The sequence below is a fragment of the Poecile atricapillus genome, chromosome 24 (genome assembly GCF_030490865.1).
Source record: "Poecile atricapillus isolate bPoeAtr1 chromosome 24, bPoeAtr1.hap1, whole genome shotgun sequence".
NCBI classification, from domain to species: domain Eukaryota; kingdom Metazoa; phylum Chordata; class Aves; order Passeriformes; family Paridae; genus Poecile; species Poecile atricapillus.
Window position 1 is genome coordinate 4,439,413 of NC_081272.1, and position 22,956 is coordinate 4,462,368.

At 61.4% G+C, this 22,956-nt stretch overlaps 3 protein-coding genes across 3 annotated transcripts; 2 read left to right on the top strand and 1 right to left on the bottom strand.

Moving 5' to 3' along the window:
* The first annotated feature begins 361 nt into the window (after nucleotides 1–361).
* On the top strand, nucleotides 362–11,428 carry DLGAP3 (DLG associated protein 3). Its single transcript, XM_058856256.1, is given in 13 exon segments — nucleotides 362–479; nucleotides 821–903; nucleotides 3,525–4,608; nucleotides 5,520–5,722; nucleotides 6,243–6,309; nucleotides 6,418–6,652; nucleotides 7,144–7,484; nucleotides 7,593–7,678; nucleotides 8,362–8,786; nucleotides 9,029–9,120; nucleotides 9,321–9,464; nucleotides 9,844–9,861; nucleotides 9,863–11,428. Coding segments are annotated over 11 exon segments (2,838 nt in total). The 5' UTR covers nucleotides 362–479; nucleotides 821–903; nucleotides 3,525–3,582; the 3' UTR covers nucleotides 10,064–11,428.
* A 1,559-nt stretch (nucleotides 11,429–12,987) lies between these two features.
* On the top strand, nucleotides 12,988–14,090 carry SMIM12 (small integral membrane protein 12). The gene is made up of 2 exons (XM_058856268.1): nucleotides 12,988–13,050; nucleotides 13,207–14,090. Exon 2 carries the CDS (start codon nucleotides 13,209–13,211, stop codon nucleotides 13,485–13,487), a length of 279 nt encoding a protein of 92 aa, XP_058712251.1. The 5' UTR covers nucleotides 12,988–13,050; nucleotides 13,207–13,208; the 3' UTR covers nucleotides 13,488–14,090.
* Nucleotides 14,091–19,400: 5,310 nt separating this feature from the next.
* On the bottom strand, nucleotides 19,401–22,616 carry GJA4 (gap junction protein alpha 4). The gene is made up of 2 exons (XM_058856259.1): nucleotides 22,436–22,616; nucleotides 19,401–21,622 (listed from the first exon to the last, which is right to left on the bottom strand). The coding sequence occupies exon 2, from the start codon at nucleotides 21,600–21,602 to the stop codon at nucleotides 20,571–20,573; it is 1,032 nt and encodes a 343-aa protein (XP_058712242.1). The 5' UTR covers nucleotides 21,603–21,622; nucleotides 22,436–22,616; the 3' UTR covers nucleotides 19,401–20,570.
* Nucleotides 22,617–22,956: the final 340 nt, after the last annotated feature.

Below are 22,956 nucleotides of genomic sequence, written 5' to 3' on the forward strand. Positions count from 1 at the left end.
CCTTTCCCCTTTCTGTGCTAAATTAGGTGATCTCTTACTAAGCCACTCTTTTATTTTCCTCCAGGCTGAGTAAATGTTACTAATTCAACCTCATAAAATAACAGAACAATTAGTAATAAAATAAAATGTTTGCTTTCCACAATCCTTCTCACTTACAATGAGTGGGGAAAGAGTAAATAGATTAAAAGCACGGTGGAAACGACCTGGCAGTATTCCATATTTATTTTCTTCCAACGACCGTAGATCAAATTTGTTCAGCCCCTAAGTGGGAAAACCACTTTATTTTATTTTTTTCCCCGGCTCCAGCTCGCGCGCGGTGCCGGGCGCTCACGCTGTGTGTTTGTTCTCTCCCGCTTTCATCCCGAGCCATAAAGGTCCCCAGCAGGACCCAAGCTGGCAGAACCTTGCATTAATTTGCAGAGCAGTTTGGGCCGAGCTCGCGCCTCTCCCAGGCTGGAAGCTGGAAAAAAGTCCCTTTGGTGAGGCTGGAAAGCTGGGGTGGCGGGAGGAGGCTTTGTGGAGCGAGTGGCCAGATCCAGAGCAAATGAAAGTCAATGGTGAGGTGGCCGCTGGGCCAGCTCCACACCCGCTGGCAGGGAATTGCATAACAAGATGGGACTGGGGATGGTTTTGGGGCTAAACTGGGTGAAACACGTGGCTGTGACCGTGCAGAGCTGTCCCCGTTGCTGTGCTGGTGTGGGGTGGCCTCAGGGGAGGATGGAAGGCTGGGCTGATAAAAATACAGGGGGAGGTGTCTCAGGCTGGTTTTGGGGAGGAACACCCTTGCTCTGGCTTCACCCCACTCCTGTTCCTCCCCCAGAGCCTGCTGCCCCAGGGATTCCCAGTGTGGAGGAGCTGCTGCTGGTGGGGCCATGAGGACAGCATCCCCCTGAATGCTGGGCGGTGAGTGACACCAACAGGTTTCACTGGGACCCCGGCATGGGCTGCCCATGGTGGGGCTGCTGGGGGAAGGCAGGGGGCCAAGACCCCCTGAGGGCAGGGCCATCAACCCCAGCTCTTGGGGTTAGACCTAGAAGTGCTGGAAAACCCAGTCTGGCCCTGTGTTAGGGTGGTTTGCCAGACCCAGATGCTGTTGTGGGGTTTTGATGTCCTCTCACCTTCCTGCTGATGTTCCTGGAGCTCGAGGAAAGATGGGAGGATCCTGGGTGCTATGGGGTCCCAGGGAAGCTCAGGCTCCTGGTGGGTCTGCCCTGAATCCCTATAGCCCTGGGCCTTTGCACTGCATTGCCTCCAAGGCAGGGATCTCCTGGGGCAGCTGGTGGGAAGTGGAATTGCCTCTGCCAAGTGCTCCTACGGGAAATTAAGAAGGAGACTGAATTTCAGGATGGCCTAGAGCACCAGGGACTATGAGCCACTCTCCTCCCTGTGCTGACCCTTGCAATGGGGAGAGACATCAGAGGGAGGTAGTGGTGGGGAGCCACTGGTGGGAGTTTCTCCCGGCGCTGGATGCAATAAAGGCGAGGAGTGAGTTATTTGTAATGGTAATTATGCTCTTCCAGTTTATCCTAGCACATAATTGTGTGGGCGGTAGGTTCCCACTGGTGGTAATTACCCTGGTGTTAAATGGCACAAAATTCAGCTGGGCTGGGTTTTCCCCCCCTGACTTAAATCTGTGCTTTGGTGGCACAAATCCCTCCATCCCAAGGGCTGCTCCGTGGATTGGCCTTTGGAGGGACACAGCTCCAGCTCTCAGCCATCTGCTCGTGAGCCAGGCTCTGGCCAGCTGCCCCAGTCCCATGTGCCAGCCTGCCCACACTACTCTCCTGGCACAGGGGACAGGAGTAGGCTCTGTGGCCTCTCCCATCCTCTGCAGGTGGCCGTTCCTACTGGCACATGGGAACGGGGACCCTGAGCTGAGCCCCACAGCATCACTCCCAACCCCTTCTCCTCGAGGTTGCCCTCAGGGAGCCCGGCTGGTCCCTGGGCAGGGCGTAGACGCCTTTGTCGCCTTGGTGAGCTGGAACATAGATCCTCCGCCATGGCATGATGTCCCCACCCGCTGCCAGCGCTCCACAGGTGCGGGGGAGCTGCGGCGCTGCCTCGCCTGCGGCTCTGGCTTTGTTGAATTCCTGCACCTGCCGAGCACAAAAGCCCGGCGGGCTCGTGCTGATGGGCTCCGCAGATATTTTGACTCCTTTTTGTTGCCGCGGCAGCAATATTTGGATCAGCTGAGAGCTTCCCTTCCCGAGCAGGAGATGATAGCTCAGCCCGCAGAGGCAGATCTGGGCTGGGAGCCTGTCTGCCTGTCCGTCCTTCCATGCTGCTGCTCGATCCCAGGGCAGAGAGGCAGCTCCATCCCACGCTGCTGCTCCTGCTCCTCACAACAGCTCTCTCGGGAGGGGAGAGGCATCTTCTGTACCAGCTGCACCATCCATTCAGCAATTACAGAGCCTCGTTAGAGCAGGAATGGGATCTGAGGGTGGAGAGCGGTGCAGCCACGAAGCTGGGAGGGAAGGTGGCGGTGGCTTAGGTGAGATGTGTTCCCAGGGCCCTGTCTGCTGCTCAGGGCCAAAACGCCATCGCTGCCCGTCCCCACACCCCCTGGGGACCACCAGCCACTCTCTCCTCCAGGGCTGCTTGGGGGCACAACCCCCTCTGACATAACTCTGGCCCTTCCAGTGTCCCTCATTTCCAGTCTTCGTGGTCAAATCCCCAAGTGCCACACGGAATGTCCCACGGTCACCTTTCCCTTCAGCCAGTCTGGGAAACATGCTGCCCACAGCACCCTGCCCAAATATGACAACAAGAGCGTTAACCATGCCCATTAATTAGCCAAGATACTGTGGAGAGTAAGTAATTTCCTCATTTACAGTCAAACCAAAGACAGAGCCTTTGAGGGAGAGTAAGGCACACAAACCTCCATGGGTGCAGGCAGCTCCGTCAGCTGGTGTGGGCATTGCCTGGCTGGATTCCGTCCATCCTCCTGCTTCGGCCTGGGGCTGCCCTCACACAGCACCTCTGCTCCTGGCTCCCCCCCAAGAGGGCTTGCAGGGCAGGAGAACCCTGGATCATGGGCCACCATCCACAGTTCCATGGGGCTGGATGGAGACATCAGAGCGTGGCCCCCCCGCGCCCCGCGGCAGCTCATTAGCGGCGCTGTGAATCACAACGGCTGAAAAACTCAGCCAGAGCCGCTTTCTAATGGAGAAACACTTCATAATATTTGGTGTTGGAGAAGAAAACAAGGATCTGCTGATAGCAGCGTGCCCTCCCTCACCGTCTGCAGGCCCTGCTGCCTGCATGGCTGCTGGCAGCACCTTCTTCCCACTGCCCCCTCTGAGCACCTGAGCTGGGGCTAACCCCAGGTGCCTGGCACGGGCACTGTGTTCCTGTCACCACATGGAAAGCCAGGATTCTGGTGCATCACAGGGCCTCAACCAGGGCTGAATCTTGCCCTGGAAGCTTCTCAGCCTTAGCTTGCTCCTGTGAAGTAGCCCAAACGTTCTGGTGGTGGTGGGGGTGCAGAGGGGGTCTTGACACTGTGCCTGTCCCTGTCCCCACAGATGAGCCCGCAGGGGCATCCCTGCAAGATGCCGAGGCTATGGGGTGGGTGCTGAAATAATGAAGGGCTACCATGGGGAGCGTAGCCAGACACAGCCCTCCTCCGGCCACCGCTGCCGCTGCATCCCAGAGAACTGCGAGCATCCCGCCGACTACATCCCGCACGGCCCCGAGGGCCGGCCGCCGTACCTGCTCAGCCCCAGTGAGCCGTGTTCCCTGGAGCATCCCTACTGCCCGGCGCGGAGCCCTGGTGCGGCCAGCGAGTGCCCGGGCGGGCCCCTGAGCGAGCCGCCCTCTGCCAGCGCCAGCAGCACCTTCCCGAGGATGCATCACGCGCAGCAGCCCTACGACTCCTGCGACGAATGCATGGCGACCGCCCACCCTGCCAGCAAGATCAACCGCCTGCCCCCCACGCTGCTGGACCAGTTCGAGAAGCAGCTGCCGCTGCACCACGACGGCTTCCACACGCTGCAGTACCCCCGGGCTGGCGGCGCCGAGCCCCGAAGTGAGAGCCCCAGCCGCATCCGCCACCTCGTCCACTCCGTCCAGAAGCTCTTTGCCAAGTCCCACTCCTTGGAGGCGCCGGCCAAGCGGGACTACAACGGCGCCAAGATGGACGGCCGCGGGGACGGCTACCACCACCACCACCACCACCACCACCATCACCACCACCACCACCAGTCCCGCCATGGCAAGCGTAGCAAGAGCAAGGACCGTAAGGTGGACTCCCGGCACCGGTCCAAGATGTTGGGCTGGTGGAGCTCCGACGACAACCTGGACAGCGACAGCAGCTACATGGTGTCCGGCCGGCACGCCACCGACCAGGGCACCCAGTACTGCGTGGACGCTCCCGAAAGTGCCTTCAGAGACTTGACCTTGAAGAGTCTAAAGGGCGGTGGGGAAGGAAAATGCCTGGCCTGTGCCGGCATGTCCATGTCTCTGGATGGCCAGACGCTCAAGAGGAGTGCCTGGCACACCATGACCGTCAGCCAGGCCCGTGAAGCCTATCCCAGCGCTGGTGGCACCGAGAAGACCTTGATGCTTCAGGAAGCAAAGGCCAAAGACCGGGCATACCAGTACCTGCAGGTGAGGCGCTGGGCAGGGTGAGGCTGATTGTGCTGTGAGGCAAGCCAGTGCTCGGAACCTCCATCCAGCAGCCTGGGGTGCTCTGGGGATGCTCCAGCTCTGCCCCGTGTCCCCAGCACTTCTGCCCCATTCCCATGGTCCTGTGCCAGTCCCTGCTATCCTCTCGAAGCCCATCTGCTGCCTCCTGCCCTGTGCTGGGTTTGGGGTCAGACCTGCTCTGTCAGCTCAGGGGCAACCAGCAGCCCTGTGCTTGTTCCCTTCTCACAGCTTTTATCCTGCCTGTGTGCCTGGCTGGGTGCCACTGCCTGCCTCATCACGGGGCTCCCTTCTAGGTCACCCCCCTTCCAATTAAAAGCTAATTAACTCTTCTCTCCCTTTCCTGGGGGAAGGAGACAGGGAGCAGCAATGCTGTGCTGGCTGGGGGTGGGGGTAGCTGGGGCTCATCTCCACTGGCAGCAGGGGCATCGGGGCACCGTGCCGGCCCCACAGCACTGGCTGTGGGCCCCAGGGGACACCATTCCCACTGCCCTATAAGGAGCCCGTGGTGCTGGCGTCAGCAGCACGTGGTGGGACTGGTGCCCGATACGTCAGGCGGGTGCTGGCTGGCATGGGTGGGATTTGGCCCAGACGCTTCCACCAGGGGGGCCATGAGGTGGGAGCTGCTGTGCTGCCGCATGTTGTGGGAATGAGGAGCTGTGGCTGTTAGGAGGGATCTGCTCTCCTGGATTTTCGGGCTTTCCAAAGGGTCAGAGCCCCCAGGGTCTGTCCCTGCAGCTCGGGTGTGTGGGGAGGACAGGGGAGCCGGGCACATGTGCTGGATTTGTGCTGGGCTTGGGCTGGCACACGGCTCAGCTCTGTATACCTGTGGGACCCTGGCCACCATGTCCTCCCACGCTTGCCTCCTGCTCCAGGTGCCGCAGGACGAGTGGAGCGGGTACCCGGTGGGCAAGGACGGGGAGATCCCATGCCGGCGGATGCGCAGCGGCAGCTACATCAAGGCCATGGGCGATGAGGACAGCGCCGACTCGGACATCAGTGCCAAAGTGTTGCCCAGGGCAGCCACGCGGCGAGACAGCTACCGCCGCTCCTCCAGCGCTGACCAGGCCAGGACCAAGTAAGGACTGTTGCCTCCCGGCCCCATCCCATCACTGCAGGCAGCAGTGGGGCCATAGGCCTGGGCTCCCTGGGAGGACAAGTGGCATGTCCCTGCTCACGGCATTGTCCCCACTCACAGGACTGTCCCCGTTCACAGCACTGTCCCCGCTCGCAGCCACACTCCCCAGTACAGTGGCACCAATCCCGGTCCCTGCTCTGTGTCAGGGCACTGGGGAGGACATGGCTGTGCTGGGCTTTTGCGGGGGATCCTGCTTCTGCAGCCATGTGCAGATTGTGGGGACAAGAGGCATGTTCAAAAGGGGATGACTGAGATGGGCTCCAGTCCCTGTGGGTGACAGTTTTGGGGGCAGTGAGGAGTGGGGACAGCAGCAGTGGCCGGCGGGAGAATTGCTGCGGCTGCGTTTCCGACTGCTCTGTTGGAATGTGTTGCTTTTGGTGTGATCCCTTCTATTCCCACTGTCTCTCATTAGGTTTGCAAGTAGGCACTATTCTGATTCATATATCTGTAACTGTCCCAGCTGCTGCACGCCACCACGAATGCTCCCGCGGGGACAGAGCTACGGGCGTTCCTTCACCACTGGCCAGGTACGCTCCATGGCACAGGTTTCACAGGGCAGGCTGGGGCAGGGATGTGGTGGATGTCGCTCTGAGCATCCCTTGCCCTGGCTCAGCCTCAGCCACTGCTTTCCCCAGATCAACGATGAGCTCAACCACCAGTTTGAGGCTGTCTGCGAGTCGGTCTTTGGTGAGGTGGAGTCGCAGGCCGTGGAGGCGCTGGACCTGCCCGGCTGCTTCCGCATGCGGAGCCACAGCTACCTGCGGGCCATCCAGGCAGGCTGCTCCCAGGACGACGACTGTCTCTCACTCTTCTCTATGTCGGCCCCTCCTGGGCCACCCATCACCAGCAGCATCCTGAAGCCCAGCACTTGTGAGTCCTGGGGGGTGGCAAGGGCTTGGCTGCATGAGGGAACCCCACATCTCCCTGCCTGCTCACCTGGGCACCTGCCAAGGGCTGCTGCTGCCCACCTCCTGGCCCTCGACCCCTACAGTGCCAGGGACAGGGTGTGAGCATCCTGCTCATCACCCAGTCCCAATCAGGGGGCTGCTCTGTGTCCCTAGCACCCCTTTGCCATCCCCTCCTTCCCTCCACTTCTGTCTCCATCTCTGTCCCTTCCTGGGTGCTGCAGAAATGTGGCCAATGTGGGTCTGGGGTGTTTTCCAATCCCAAAAAATGGTCAAACAGCCCCTCTGAACTTTGGCCCATATCTAACCCAGCTATGGGGAAATTCCTGTGGGGCTATGATCCCTGCGCTGTGGGAGGAGAGGGACAGCATTCCCTGGGGCCCCTGTTCGCGGCGTGAAATGAGCAAGTGTCTGTGTTTTCACGTGCCTTTCCATCCTGCGCCTCTCCCACAACAGCCTTCAGTTACAGAAAAGCTCCACCTCCCATCCCTCCAGGAACCAAAGCCAAACCTCTCATCTCCGTCACGGCGCAGAGCAGCACCGAGTCCACCCATGAGAGCTACCTGCCCAGCGAGGTCACCCGCAGCCCTGCCTGGTCCAAAGATGCCACGGCCCGCTGCAACTCAGCTGAGAGCCTGGAGAGCTCCAAGGTGACGGCTGTGGCCCTCGACCTGCCCCCGGTCCAGCCCCATGCTGCTCCCAAGCCCTCCACGCTCATCATCAAGGCCATCCCAGGCCGGGAGGAGCTGCGAAGCTTGGCTCGGCAGCGGAAATGGCGTCCCTCCATCGGCGTCCAGGTGGGCTCCACTCCTCCCTGCGGGCTGCCCGAGTGGTGTGGGCCATGCTGAGCCACCACGCTGCATTTTGGGGCTGCCCTCCAGCGCTTTCCCTCTGCCCCTTGGCAGGTTGAGGCCGTCTCTGACTCGGATACGGAGAGCCGGAGCCAGAGGGAGTTCCATTCCATTGGGGTGCAGGTGGAGGAGGACAAAAGGTACCACATGGCTGGACTGGGCTGAGACCTGCCACGCTTGCTGCACTGAGGCATTGGGTTCCTGGGGGCTTCCTGAGCTCCACGCAACACCACTACCCCACAGCATCTTTTCCCTCTCTCCTCTGGCTGAAACCCCAGAGCTCAGCACCATCTCCATCCTCGGCTAGCTGCCCCCACCTGGGGCAGGATTTGGCCTTTCCTTTGTTTTTGCTGCCACCCAGGGAAAGGGCTTCCCTATTCCTGCCTTGTGCAGGGTCTCCTCTGCTGGGCTCAGCCCTTAGTTTTGAGCCCATGCCAGGTGCAGATGAACCTTTGGGCATTTCTGCAGCTAACCACGACATTTTGGCTGGAATGGGAATTCCAGGTATTCCAGAACCCGCATGGCCAGCGGGAGAGGAGCTCTGGCATTGTGCCCATGAGCCTGGTGCACGCTCCTTTCCATCCTCAGTCCAGTGCTGGTAGCCATGGAAACAGGCTGGGAGCAGAGATGAGGGACTGGCAGATCGCAGCTGCTCTCAGGGTTGTCCCTGTGGCCCTGAATGCTTAGGGATCCACCCCGGCATCCCCAGCCCCATCCTATCTGTGGGCATCCCTCACCCTGCCCCTGCCGCCGCGGTACCTGGTGGGGGACGGAACAATCCCTGCTGGCCGCCGGGGTCCCCACGCTCTCTCTATCTCCGCAGACGAGCACGTTTCAAGCGCTCCAACAGCGTGACAGCGGGCGTGCAGGCGGACCTGGAGCTCGAGGGCTTCACCGGCCTGGCCGTGGCCACCGAGGACAAAGCCCTGCAGTTCGGGCGGCCCTTCCAGCGGCACTCCTCGGAGCCCGAGTCGGGCCGGCAGTATGCCGTGTACAAGACGGTGCACACGCAGGGGCAGTGGGCGTACCGCGAGGATTACCAGCTGCAGTACGACACGGTGGAGGTGCCCCGGCGGGACGCTTGGATAGAGCGGGGCTCCCGCAGCCTCCCTGACTCTGGCCGCGCCTCCCCGTGCCACCGCGACGGGGAGTGGTTCATCAAACTGCTGCAGGCAGAGGTGGAGAAGATGGAGGGCTGGTGCCAGCAGATGGAGAGGGAGGCAGAGGATTATGACCTGCCCGAGGAGAGTGAGTCGGGTGGGGTGTCGCAGCAAAGAGAGGGGCTGGGGATTCTGCAGAGCTGGGGGGGGGCACAGTCATTGTCCTGCAGTCCTTCCGCCTTGGAGCATCTTCCCTGTCAAGGCTAAAAAGATTGGGTGAGGGCAAGAAACACTGGGAAACCATCTGGGGCCAGAGGGATATGAAGGAGAGAAGAGACACGATGTGTTGGAGGGCTCTGAGCTGCTTGTGACCGTCTGCTCTCCCCCCAGTCCTGGAGAAGATCCGGAGCGCGGTGGGCAGTGCCCAGCTCCTCATGTCCCAGAAGGTGCAGCAGTTCTACCGCCTCTGCCAGCAGAACATGGTGAGTGTGGGCAGCGGTGTCAGGGGTCAGCTGTGGTGGGGAGGGGGATGTCTCATACTCTCAGCCAGTGACTGTGGACCACCATGGAGGAGAGCTGGATATAGAGCACCCAGCACAGGGGGGTGGGATGGCACTATGGCTAGCAGAGCCAATGTCCCAGCGATGGACGAAGATGACACTGTGTCCCTCTGTCCCCACAGGATCCCAACGCATTCCCTGTACCCACTTTCCAAGACCTGGCTGGCTTCTGGGACCTCCTGCAGCTCTCCATTGAGGATGTCAGCATGAAGTTTGGGGAGCTTCAGCAGCTCAAGGCCAATGGGTGGAAGATCATGGAGCCCAAGGTAAGGGCAGGGCCCTGCCACTGGCACTTGTACCTGTCACTCTCCTCGATCCCCAAGCACATCTGCACTGAAACCACTGCTGGGCTCTCACTGGTGACTGTTTAGTCAAGTAGCAAACCCTTGAAAAACAGAGCTGGGAAAAAGAGAGGCTAGAGAAGGGCTGTTCTCCCACTGACATAGGCCAGCTGCCTGCAAAGGGCTTGGCAGGGTCCTGGCACGGAATGGATAAAGGCATGTGCAACCCTTGGAACCTGTGGGAGGGTCTGTGGAGCCTCTCACCGTGGCTTTGGCTTTGGCAACCATGGCAGCAGCTGTGGTGAGCCTGTTGGAATGCCCATTCCTGGGAAGTCTCAGCCTGAAGCCCCTGTTGTCTGTGCAGGAGGAGAAGAAGGTGCCTCCCCCCGATACCAAAGAAGCCGCCCCGCTCCAAGGTGCACCCGGTGAAGGAGCGCTCCCTGGACTCGGTGGACCGGCAGCGGCAGGAGGCCCGCAAGCGGCTACTGGCAGCCAAGCGAGCCGCCTCCTTCCGCCAGAGCTCGGCCACTGAGAGCGCGGACAGCATCGAGATCTACATCCCCGAGGCGCAGACCCGGCTGTGACCGCAGCCTCCGCTTTTCTACCCGGACTGGACGGCGCGGCCATAGCTCACTGTGATGAGGGGCCGCGGGGACACCCTGGGGCAGCTCTTGGCCCCACTCACAGCTTCTCTCTTTTCTATCTTAGCCCTTTCGTGGATCCAACGGCGGGTGAACGCAAAGCCCGGTTCTGCCCCGTCCCCTTGCCCCCCGCCCGCATGCCCCTGCCAGCCTCTCCTGGGGTCCAGGGCTCTCCCCCCCTCTGCCCTTCCTGGGGCTGTGTCCCAGCTTTCTGTCCCCTTCCCACTCCCCGGCCCTTCTGCACACCCGCCCCTGCATCCCAACCCAAAGAGAGGTGACCTTCGGCACCCAGCCCTGCTGGGCTGGAGGGGAGGGGGCTGCAGGCAGGCCCCCCCGCCTCTCTGTACTCAGTGCAATCCCCTGGTGTGTGGTGGGGACAAGCCCCCAGCCCCTGCCCAGCCACAGCCCCCAGCCCTGCCCTGCTGGCACAAGGCTTTGAGATGTGGTGGGGACAAAGGGGTCCCCCTCGCTGCTCCCTCCGCCTGCGGCTCAGGTGCCATGGGGACCCAGGGCTCCCTCCCCTGTATACATATATAAATATAACCCAAGGAATAAACCAGAAACTACACGTGACCAGCGCTGTGTCCTGCCTGGAGGGATGGACCAGAGCAGCAGATGCCCCCGGTCACGGTGAGCCGCCCTGCTTCCCTCGCACGGAGCATCGCCACACGCTTCTCCCCTTCCCGCTCAGCCCTCCTTCCCCTCAGTCCATCCCTCATCTGTCCGTCCTTCCCTCCTGCCAGCCTGGAGTCCAGGAGCACCTCTGCAATGTGACAGGGACAGGCCATAGTCCCGCCGTGCCTTGCTGCAGGTGGGAGATGCTTCCCCAGCGAGCCTGTTCCCACCTGCAGTGACAAGGAGCACACCTGTGCTTGGCACCAGTGGGTGGGACAGGAGTGTGAACATGGCCAGCAGCTGATCCTTGAGTGTGGAGCTAGAGACCCCCTCAGGGGGTCACCCCTTCCCCCGAGCTTCTGGAGCCCTGCGGGATGGGACCCCAGGATAGGGCTGTCATGTACCTGATGCCTCTCAGGGCCAAGGGACACCCTGGGATGTGGCTGTTCCCAGCTCCCCCATCACTGTGCACAGAGCCAGGAGCAGGGTGGAGAGTGCCCTCCAGGGCAGAGCAGCGTGGTGGGGCAGGAGGCTGCATCTGCCTCATCCCTGTTCTTAACCCCGTTCTCCAAGCATCTTGTCCCCATCAGTGTCACTTTTGGTGGCAGAGGGGGGAGGAGCCCACCCGCGTCCCTCACTCTGCCATGCCAGCAGCCCCATGCAGCATCACCAGCCACCCTCCAGGGCAGGGTCAGTGGGTGCCAGGAAGCTCCTGAAATCTGGGGCCAAACCTTGCCCAGGCCCTCAGGCAGGGTGATGGGGTCAGAGGCAGCTGAGGGACGCCTCGCTGGGGTCCCTCACTCCTGGGGGTCCATCGGTGCTAAACACCTCCATGACTGCAGCACCCACTCAGCCACCCAAAGCCCTTCCCCACCCCACTCCCCCTGCACCCTGGATTTAGGGATGTGCCTGGGAAGGGCCCCCGGCCCCCACCCCGGCCAGCGCCGTGCAGTGACCGTGACACGTGGCTCCCTTTTTATTGTAACGAACCGTCGCAATTAATAAAGATGACTTTGGTTACTCCGGGCCAGCGGCCACTTCCCTGCAGGGACATGGCTGGCACCAGGCTCGCCTTTCACCTGTCTCCCATCCTTTTCTATCCATGGGGTGGGAAATGCATGTCTGTGGTGTGGGAAATTGGTGACTGTGGGGTGGGAGAGGGGCTTGCAGATCCCCCATGGGGATCTCCTCATGGGTCTCTTCCAGTGGGGTCTCTGCTTCTGAGTTTCTCCCCATGGATCTCCTCCTGTGGGTGTCTCTTTGTGGATCTCTCCCCGTGACTCCCCCTGTGACTCCCAGTGTGAGTCTCCCACTGTGACACTCCCTGTGACACCCCCGTGGGTGTCTCTCTGTGACACTCCTCGTGACTCCCGCATGACGTCTCCCCGTGGCTCTCCCCACCAAGACACCCCCCTGTGACTCTTGCATGTCTCTGAATCGTCCCTGGCTTTTCCCCTGGGACTCCTCCTGTGACTCTCCCTCTGTGTCTTCCAGTGGGTGACACTCCGTGACTCTGGCCGGGGGTCTCGCCCTCTGGGCGTCTCTCCGTGGCTCCCCCCGTGACTCCTCCGGGGGTGTCTCCCACCTCTCCGTAACACCACAGTGGGTGTCTCTCTGTCACCTCCCCCGGTTTCTCCCGCGTGGCTCCTTCCGTGACACCACCTTGTCCCCCGCATGACTCCCGTCCGTGTTCCCCCGTGTATTCCCTGTTTCCCCTAATGACTCCCCATCCTGCCCCCTCCAAGCCCCCCTTCATGTTCCTCCCCGTGTGCTCCATGACTCCGCTCGCGTCCCCCCATGTCCCCCATGACTCCTCTCAGTTTCGCCCCCCGTGTCCCCCCAGTGTCCCCGATGATTCCCCCCGTGTCCCCCCAGTGTCCCCGATGATTCCCCCCCGTGTCCCCCCAGTGTCCCCGATGATTCCCCCCGTGTCCCCCCAGTGTCCCCTATGATTCCCCCCCGTGTCCCCCCAGTGTCCCCTATGATTCCCCCCCGTGTCCCCCCAGTGTCCCCTATGATTCCCCACCGTGTCCCCCCAGTGTCCCCCCAGTGTCCCCGATGATTCCCCCCATGTCCCCCCAGTGTCCCCGATGATTCCCCCCGCGTCCCCGATGATTCCCCCCGTGTCCCCGATGATTCCCCCCCGTGTCCCCCCCGTGTCCCCGATGATTCCCCCCCATGTCCCCCGTGTCCCCCCCATGTCGCCAGCCGTTGTCGCTCCTCCCGCGTTGCGGTTCCCGCGCTGTCCGCCAGGGGGCAGCGCCGCCCCGCCGAGCCCTCACGGCCGTGACCGGAACGGGCGGGGCTGGGCCCGGGTGAGCGGGACCGGGGCCGGGGCCGGGGCCAGGGACGGGAGAGGGTCCCTGTGGGCCCGGGCGGGGGTCCCGGCGCGGCCCACGCGGGTCCCCATTCCCTGCTGCCAGCGCGGAGGCCCCGGTGCGAGCGGTGACCGCCGCGTCCCGCCCCGGCAGGCATGTGGTCCGTGCTGTGGGCGGCCGTGCGCTCCAAGGCCCCGTACGTCACCTTCCCGGTGGCCTTCGTGGTGGGGCTGGTGGGCTCCCAGCTGGAGTGGTTCCTGCGCGGAGACCCCCCGCCCACTGCCCAGGAGGAGAAGAGCATCTCGGAGCAGCGGGAAGACCGCAAGCTGCAGGAGATCGTGGGCGAGGACCTGACCAAGGTGGTGAGCCTGAAGGACAAGCTGGAGTTCGCCCCTCGGGCCGTGCTCAACAGGAACCGCCCCGAAAAGAGTTAATAAAGGGTGGTTTGGACAAAGGCGGTGCCCTGGAGCGGCTGCTGGGGACTACCCTGGCACATGCACTGCTTCCACCAGCCTCCCTCCTGTACCTGCTGCTCCTCACCCTCACGGGCACTCTGAGAGTCAGGTTTGCCCAGCCCATGGATTTGCTGAAGGTACCCAGAGCTCGGTGGCAGAGCGGGCCAGGAGCCGTGCATGGAGGTGGAGCGAGTATGAAACTCCTCAGCTCACACCGCGCCTGGCTCCTGAACCACAGAATACTCTCAGCCTGGTTCCATCTGTGTCTCCTCAGGTTTGATTTCTTCCATGCTGTGAAGGTAGAAGAAGTTTAGATCTGAGTGCGATGGGATGGGTTCAGGCTGACCACCAGTGAAAGGAAGAACTGCTGCCCTGCTTCCAGATCCCCTGTGGCTCTTGATGAACCCCAATACGCCAGCAGTCATGGGGCTCTCTGGGGACCCCCTCCCTGCATCATCCCTCCCAGGAATGGTGACAGGGGAGCGGAAGGTTCTCCTCCATTGTCATGCTCTGAGCATGGTGACGTGTTGGGAATGAAGAGATCTCTGCCCTCTGCACAATAAACTTCTGTCAATCCTTGGGCCTCTGTGTCTTCTGCATCAGCACAGCCCGAGCCCTGTTTCTGAGCATGTCTCTTCTCCCTCCGTGTTCAAGAAACAGCTGTTGCAGTAGGACAAATACCATTGCTATCCCTGGCTGGGCACTGGCCTCCAGGCCTGGCAGCAGGGTGGTGGGCAGGAAGGAGGAGGAGGCACCAAATTCCCAGCCCATGATGTGGCTGTGCCTCCCTCCCAGCTCCCCCAGCTGTGTCATCTGCTTCCCTTTGACCTCTTTATCTTGAGGAGAAGGGCTGTGATGACATAGGGTGGGATCCTAGGGGACAAGAGTCCCACTGGGGTGCTGAGCAGGGAGAGGCTGGCAGCAGGCTCTGGGGGCTGGTGGCCAGTGTCCCCTCTAGACTGAGGCATCGCTGGCACAGCAGGGACAAACCCCAGCCAGAGCTGCCTCAGCAGGGCCAGGGCTGGGGTTATCGCTGCCTCCCCGCTTGTTTTTTCCCGTGGTCCCTGAGCAAGGCCCCGGCTCTGCCCTGGCCCGGCCTTCCCCTCTTGGGGACGATAAATCTGCCGTGCCCGGTGGAAGGGCTGAGGTCAGGAGCCAGTCAGCGTTCACACTGTGCTGTCCTGCGCCCCGGCCAGGGCCATTCCTACCCTGCTGACAGCTTTACTGCCGTGCTCCTGGCTCTGTTTGCCTCCCGAGCTGCTCTCCTGGGCTGGACTGCTGCTCTCAGCTGTGCTCATGGCCCGGCACCACTGGCACTCTGACCTTTGCTGCGAGGGCAGCTGAGCCTCGGGAAGAAGGTGCAGGGGGAGCCTGGGAGTGATTTAGAGCCTGTCCCAGCCTTATGAGATCTTCACCACCTCCTGCACTGGGGCTCACAGTGCCCACCACGTTGTCCCCCTGGCAGGCTGGCACTGTCCCTTGAAGTAGCCCCTTCCCCTTTGTCTCCTGCTTTTCCAGACAGGCTGTGGGGTGATGGCTGTTCCCTATTGTGTGCTGTGATGGGAATGGTCCCGTTCCTTCTCCCAGCTGGGACCAGCTCGGAAACTGTCTCTGAAATGCCTTTGTTCACCCCGCGACGAAGCGGCTCCCCCGGCTGTTTACAGCCCATTGATCCCTTCATTCCCAGGGCCAGCCGGCCACAATCGGGCTTTGGGGGGGGGCTCACTGCCCCATTTCCTGCCCCGGGCCCATGCAGTGTCGCTCGGGGAGGCTGCTCCAGCACAGGAGTGGTGCCTTGGGGAAGGACTGAGACAGATGATGACAGCTTGGGCATTGATGGCACCTGACTGGAAGCCCCTGCCCTGCTCCTATCCCCTGCCTGCGGTACTTCCAGCTGTTTTCCCTGTGTCCTGGGACTCCCGTCCATCCGCCGGCATTGCTGTAGGTCTTTGGATTCCCGCAGGCGCTGGGACAGGGGTGAAGCCGCTTCCCAGACCTGTCGCCTTTCTCCTAAGCCTTCATTGCTATAAACCCACCCTTCCTCCCATTGAATCCCAACAATGTGCCGCTTGGGAAGTGCCGGCGGGACGGCGGGACAAGAATAGGAACGGGCAGCTCTCAGGGCTAGGGCGAGCAGCCACGGCGGCTCACGAAAAGGGAGAGGAAGCTTTGCTGAATAAACCATTATGGTAAAACCCTGCCCTCCCGAGGCTGCCCTCGGCCACTCACGTGCAAATGCTCACTCTGGTCCAGGGCATTTGTGATCCAGCTGTTCCTAGCATGGCACAGCTGGGCGCTGCTGTGGAAACCCTGCCTGCAGTGAGCCTGTCCATGGGCAAGGAGTACCATGCCTGGCCCGGAGGCCAGTGTTGAGTGTGAGGGCATCCTCCAAGGCTTGTCCAGCTTCAGGGGTGTCCCTGCATCTGGGGCTGGCTGTGACTGCACAGTGCCATAGATCGGGGGTTGAATCCAGCAGCCATGAGTACTCCTGGTCCCAGCCAGGTGGCCGTGCCCCAGGCTCATGGGGGGTCAGGCTGACTGCAGTGCTCTTGGCATGGCCTGAGGGCAGCTTCCTTTGGACCCTCTGTCCTGCCCTGCTTTGTTCCTGGGATCCATCGTGAACAGCTCATGAGAGGAGCAGGTGGTGGTTTCCAAAGGCAGGATGCCAGGAGCGAGCTGTGCCCAGCTCACTGGGGTGGCTCAGGGGAGTGGGACAGCTGCTGTGTGGGGGACAGTGAGATCCTCCTGGCCATCCGGCACACCTGGATGGCTGCTGTGGATGTCCGGTTAGATCAGAGCAGGGATGCTCCAGCTGTGCAGGGCTGGGGATGAGGTGACCCTGTGCTGGCACGGGGATGGGCCAAGGCCATCTGGGCCCTTCCTGCAAGGCCTGGAGTGATGATGCTTTTGGAGGAGAGGAACAGGGGGGAGCTGGTGGGGGGAGAAGGGGCCTGCAGGGACTCACACTCTGGTGTCCTGTCCTGGTGCGGTTCAGTGACCCCAGGACACCCTGGACCTGCCCACAGTGGGGTGACCCTGGGACACCCGGACCTTCCCACAGCACGGTGTCCCCACAGCCCTGGGACACGGCAGGGGCTCACCCTGGCTGCACTGGAGAGCAAATAGAACATCCCCTCAGTGTGTCCCCTACAGCCCCTAGAGACTTCTGCTCCCTCCCAGCTGAGGCTTTTCCCAGGCTCTGGTTTTGCCCTTTTCCTGAGAGAAGCCAAGTTTTCCCAGCCTCCACGTCTCTCTTCCTGCTATGGCTCCTTCTGTGGCCAGCAAAAGCCCTGAAGTGCTGTGGGAGAGGAGCAACTCTGCTCTACACCAAGTCACATCCCTCAAGCCATAGCTGGGGACAGCTGCAGTGGAACATGTTCCCTTCCCATTCAGCACTGGCTCTTCCTGTAGGTACAGCTCAGGGTTGATTCCCTGTCTCCAGCACTCCAGGACCACAGTGGGTAGTGGTTTGTTTGAAGGCCACATGGATTTCCTATGCCACAAAAAGCCCTTGGCTCTGCAGACAGCAGCCTCTGCTTGCCTGGTGTTGCATCAGGATGATGCTCTGAGCTGCTGGGCAGGGTTAGGACCCATGCCAGGGTGGGCACAGGGTGCTGGGCACTGGAGTCCTGGTGCCTCCACATGAGGAAACGGCCGGGGGTGAGTGACAATGTCAGGATGCAGCTATTGAGTGCATTTCCTCCCTCCTGCAGTTCTCACACAGGGCCGCATTGTCTGCCATGCCCGTGCATTGAGGGACCCTAGTGGAGGGCTAAATATAACCCTGGGGAGGAAAGGAGCTCTGTGGGGTTTACTTTTCCTTGGCTGTGCACCATTGGCAGTGGCTGGAAATGGCAGGATTATTCCTGGTTTGGGGTTGCCCCAATGGTGGACGCTGTAAGCCCAGAGTGCTGGGGTCAGTGCTCTGTGCCTGGCCCAGGAGGATGCTCCTGGCTGCTCCCACTTCCCCTGAGGACACACCTGGGCATTGACAGGGCCCTGTGGGCAAGTGTGGGCATGCTGTGGCCCTGCCTGGCACCCTTCTTCCCCCTCAGCTGTGATTCTGCTCCCACCTTGCCTCTTCCTGAGTGGGTCAGATTTAGACACTTGCTGTTTTCTGTAAGCTGGGAAAGCTTAAAAATAAATTTCTTGGTGCTTGGCCAGCACTTCATGCAGAGCCTTTCAGGCAGGACAGTCCTCTATCCCAGGCCATGGCAGAGTGGAGCAGGGTGCCTGGCATGGACTGGTCTTATCTGGGAGGAAGGCAGAAACATCCCTGCAGAGGAGCCCCAGGGCTCCTGGGGACTGTGACTGGTGTTAGACCAACACCCCCAGCAGGAATTGGGGTTCTGGGGAGTGTGTGGTCCCTCCCGGACTGGCAAAGCTGCCTCAAAATCTTCCCTAACTCTGGGGGTGCCCCTGGGAGCTCCTCACTGCAGACCCCAGGCTGCCTGTGCCAACATGGGGCTCAGCATCATCATCCAGGGCCAGGTGTTGGGGGAGAGAGTGCCGTTCCCACAAGGGACCGGAGGGACCTGTTTATTCAAGAGGGAGAGTGGAGGTGTGAGAAAGGCCCGCCCAGCCACTGTCTGTCCCCGGGCTGTGCCAAAAGGCTCCACCAGGCCAGCCTGGGCTCTTATCAGCTCCAAACTTTTATTTGCCTAAGGGCTGCCCGCCCACCTTCTGGGGGGCTGCTGCCAACCCCAGCCCTGCTGCTGCCCCCTCCCCAGCCTGGCCCTCAGGTGAGCCCCTTGCTGTTGTTGTTGGCAGCATGTCCCGGCGGCGTGGGGGTCACTGCAGCTGCCCCGAGCCACTTTGTCACAACATGGGAACAATAGTGGGACATGGAGCTGTATTTGTGCAGTGCCTGGACACTGGATCCAGGCAAAGGTGGGGGTGGTCTTGGCTGTCTTGTTTTCCACCTTGCAGGGTCACTCGGAAAAGCGTGATGCTCCCCCAGTGCCAACAAAAATAGGAGTCCAGTAGAGGGAAGGTGACCCAGGGACACTGTGGTGGGTAAACATGGCACGGTTTCTCTGTTCCCCTTCACTCGAGCATTTCCTCCTGGCCTAACACACTGGGCTGCTCTCCCCAGAGCTGCAGGGCTCTGCTGATACCTGGGGAGCACTGGGATGTGGCCCCTCATTGCGCTGGGGTGGCCTGGGAGGTCCCAATTGGGCAATGGTGGGAGCAGGGTCCTTCCACAGCAGATCTACCCCAGCACCCTCCAGGAGGGTACAGGGAAGAGCTGGGAGCTGGTGGTGTTCCCAGATCCCCGCCCCAGGGGGTTTCACCCCCCTCGCCCCCAGCAGGGAGGAAACCAAGGGTGGGCCCAGCCACCAGCCCAAGGACAGTGTGGCTGGGTGCGTCCCTCCTCATTTCCTCCAGTGGCTGATGGCAGCGATACTGCCCCATATCACCCATATTTCATTTTCTCCAGGGTATTTTTAGCCTGTCCCACCCTCACTGGAGAGGCCCACGATAGAGCAGGCTCTGCTCTGGCCTGGTTTGGCTGGGGAACTAAACAAGAGCCCCAGCCACATTGTGTACCTTTATCTGTGGCTCATTTCCACCTATTATGCAGCCACGAGCAGCTCCATGGCTTCTGCTGGGTTTATCTGCAGTGGAGGGAGCGCGGCTGAGCTCAGCTTTGGGCCACCATGAACTTGGGATGTGACAGTTCTGTCAAAACCCTGAGGACAGGAGGCCACAGTAGCCTCCCCACAGTAGGGAGGGTTGTGCTTTCAGTGGGTGAGTGGCACCTGCAGCACAAATGGGTGTCCACTTTCCCCTTCACCCCAGACCCACCATTCCCACACAATAGCATTTCCCCCTCCCTCAACCCCAAACCCTCTCCTGCCCTCCCAGAGGCAGCTGGAGGCTGCAGGAAGTACAGTCATAGCACCTGCACCTTTTCTCATTCATCCAACTTTATTCAACAAGATGCAACATGGAGTCCGCCAGAGGAAGGGAAACAGTGCTGAGGACAGTGCTCACACCTCACGCTCACACCTGGGTCACACAGGACCTGCAGCCCCTTGGTCACAGGAGGATAATCCGCTCTCACAGCATCAGTGGGCTGGGGAAGTCAGGGTGACAGCTCCTATGACAAGTTGGTTCTTCCACCCCCCTGCCCCCTCCTCCCCAGCCCAAAGCAGGAGATGAATAGTGCAAAGTTATAAAAACACAAAACCCCCCAAACTATCAGGTGCTGGGCTGATTCCTCCCTAAGCCCCACAGGGCTCCAAGGCACATGGCCAGGCTGGACATGGCTCCCCAAAGTCCCTGCAAACTGCACCTTTAAGGCAGAAACTCCATGCTCAGACCAGCAGGTTAAAAATAACTTAAAGGCACACATCCCATGGGAAAGAGCCCAGGGCTGGGAGGGGAGGAACTCACACTCCTGGGTCACCCACAGTGACCCTGCAGCCATTGGGATCTGCTGGTCACAACAGAGCTAGCTTGACCCCTCTGTGCCCCATGAGGAGGGGGCAGCTTCTGCAGCAAACCCTGGGCAGGTGCCAGGGCCACTGGAATGGGATGGGGCTGGTGGCCAGAATCAGTCAGTGCTGCCCCAGCCCAGCTTCTCCCGGCAGTCCCCGGCTCAGCCTGCTCTGTGTGGAGGCTGGAGACGAGCAGATTCCCACAGCTGTGCTCCTGGCTCTCATGCCAGCAGAGGCTCTGGGGTCCTGCCGAACCGCTGCTCCCAGTGGTCAGCAGCCTCCAGCCACGGCCTTGGGGACAGCCTGTTCCACGGCATGGCTCCAGGGCTTTCTCCCTTTCCCATGGCAAGCCACACAGGACATGGCGTCCCGGGGAACTATGTGCAGTTTCCTTCCTTGCAGGGTCTGTGGGGAAAACTGGCGAGAGCTGAGGCTGCGCTCCACGGCCGTGCTCCTGAGCATCCCATCCCATCCCAGGGCAGGCAGGTCTTTGGAGCCTCCAGAGGGGAATGTGTATGGCACAGCACCAGGCAGGAGGCAGCTGCCAGCCCACAGCCAGCACCTCTGCAGGCACAGGGGACCGAGGAATGTCCCCATGCCAGCCGGGGCCAGCCCGGCACTACACATATTGCTTTTTGGAGGCTGAGCTCCCGGGCCGGCTGCCCAGCTTCTCCTCCGGGGCCGAGGCTTCAGCAGGCTGGGGTGTGTATGGGTCCGACAGTGGCCTGGTGCTGCTGCCCAGTGCCAGGTTCTCCTCGTTGCGGTAGTTGGCCCAGTTCTGCTCGCTGGACAGCTTGTTGTAGGTCTGGTAGGAGGGCGCGTGGCTCTCGGCCATGGGCAGGAAGGGATAGTGCTTGGGCGCGTAGGGACTCGAGACCATGTCATCCACAAAGGTGTCCTGGCTTGGTCCAGCTGGCCCTGACACCTTCTTGATGTTGCTAAGCAGGTTCTTGCAGCAGAGGTGGAAGAGCTCCAGGAGGTTCAGGATTAAGGAGATCAGGCCCATCACCAGCATGAAGATGATGAAGATGCTCTTCTCGGTGGGGCGGGAGATGAAGCAGTCCACTTGATGGGGGCAGGGGTCCCTCTTGCACACGTAGCGGGGCACCATGGAGAAGCCATACAGATACCACTGGCCCACGAGGAAAGCAGCCTCAAAGATGCTCTTGCAGATGATGCTGGTGATGTACGTCCACATCAACGCCCCTCGGATCTTGAGCCGCCCACTCTCTGACATGCAGATCTTCGACATCTTCTTCTCCAGGGCTGCCAGGGCCTGCTCGATCTTTGGGTCCTTGCTGTGGATAGCTCGAAGCTCACTCTCCTGCTTCTTCAGCTTCTCCTCCTTTCGGGAGAGATAGACAACGTGGCCCAGGTAAATCAGGGTGGGGGTGCTGACAAAGAGGAACTGGAGCACCCAGTAGCGGATGTGGGAGATGGGGAAAGCTTTGTCATAGCAGACATTGGTGCAGCCTGGCTGCTTGGTGTTACACACGAAATCCGACTGCTCGTCCCCCCACACAGACTCCCCGGCCAAGCCCAGGATGAGGATGCGGAAAATGAAGAGCACGGTGAGCCAGATCTTCCCAATCACGGTCGAATGCTCCTGGACTTGGTCCAGCAGTTTCTGTAGGAATTCCCAGTCACCCATCTTCTAGGAACCCTTTGCCTCTGCCAGCAGGGAGAAGAGAGCAGCCATGTTAGTTCCCAGTTTCCATGCTGGGGAGCACAGGGCAGATGTGACAACCTAAACCTCCTGTTTTCTCAGGATATAGCTGCTCTGCAGAGTGCCCCAGCAAACCCTTGGAGGAAAATCCCACTTCTGAGGGAGGGAGGGTTCCAGGCAGAGTTTAGGAGCCTCAGAGGCCTCCTCCTACACAGTGCAGGAACAGGGGGCTGGGAGAGACAAGGATTCTCTCCCTGCACCCACAGCTCATGGCTGTCCTGGCCACTCTTGGGACAGCCTGCAGCGAGGAGCTCTTTTGGGACTGCCCTGGATGCTCAGGGCACCTGGAAAGGAGGCACCGTGGGGGCTCACAAATTTGCTGCTGACCTGGCTTTCCCAAAAGGCAGAGAGCAGGATAGTCAGAGGAGAAGCACAGCCCCTTGTGCTGCCATACCGATGCCTATTCAGGGCTCACCCCAAACTGAACGGACAGCCCCCCACCAGCTCCCTTGCTGCAGGGCGATGGACTCCTAGCCCCAGCCCCTTCCCCTCGCCAGGGGATCCCTAGCACCGCTCCCCACCCTGCTGCCACTCCCGGGATCCTGGAGACCCAAATCCTCACCCCGCGGGCGTTCAGCCCGTCTGTGAGGGAGGGACAGGGTGGCCGCAGCCCCGGCTCCTCATTAACCGCTGCTAATTAAGCACAAGAAGTGCCGGCTGTGCAGTTAAAGGAACACCCGGCAGCAGTGGGGCGGCGGGGTGTCCCATGCCCAGTACGGTGTCCCCGTGCCCCGGTGGTCCCGGGTGCCCGCACTCACCTCCGCCGCGCCGGGCACGTCCCGCCGGCCTCGGGCCGCGCTGAGTGTGCCTCTGGTTTTTCAGGGCCCGGAGAAAGGGGAGGAGGAGCGTGGGCAGGAAACCGGGGGCCGGGGCTTAGTACCCGGCCGGGCCGAGCCGCAGGTGTGCGGGGCCGCCCCCTCCCGCGGTCCCCGGACGAGGGGGCGGCCCTGGCGGGCGGGGCGGGGTAGCCTGAGCCGTCGGGGCCAAAGCTGGGGGGGAACGATGGGAAGCCCGGGTGCTTCCGTACTCTCGTCTCCGGCTGCGGCTCCGCCACAGGGCAAACCTGCTGAGCCAGAGATCCCGGGATGCTTCGTCCCCTGACCGATATCCTGGGGATGTTTAAACCCCTGCCCGGCGGGGTGTCCCCGGGATCCTTCGTCCTCTGCCCGACGGGGCGTCCCGGGGACGCTCCGTCCCCTGCCCGGTGTCCAGACGATGTTCCGTCTTTCCCTGCCCCGGCCGGACCGCGGCTGCGGCGCTCGGGGTTTGCCCCCGAGGG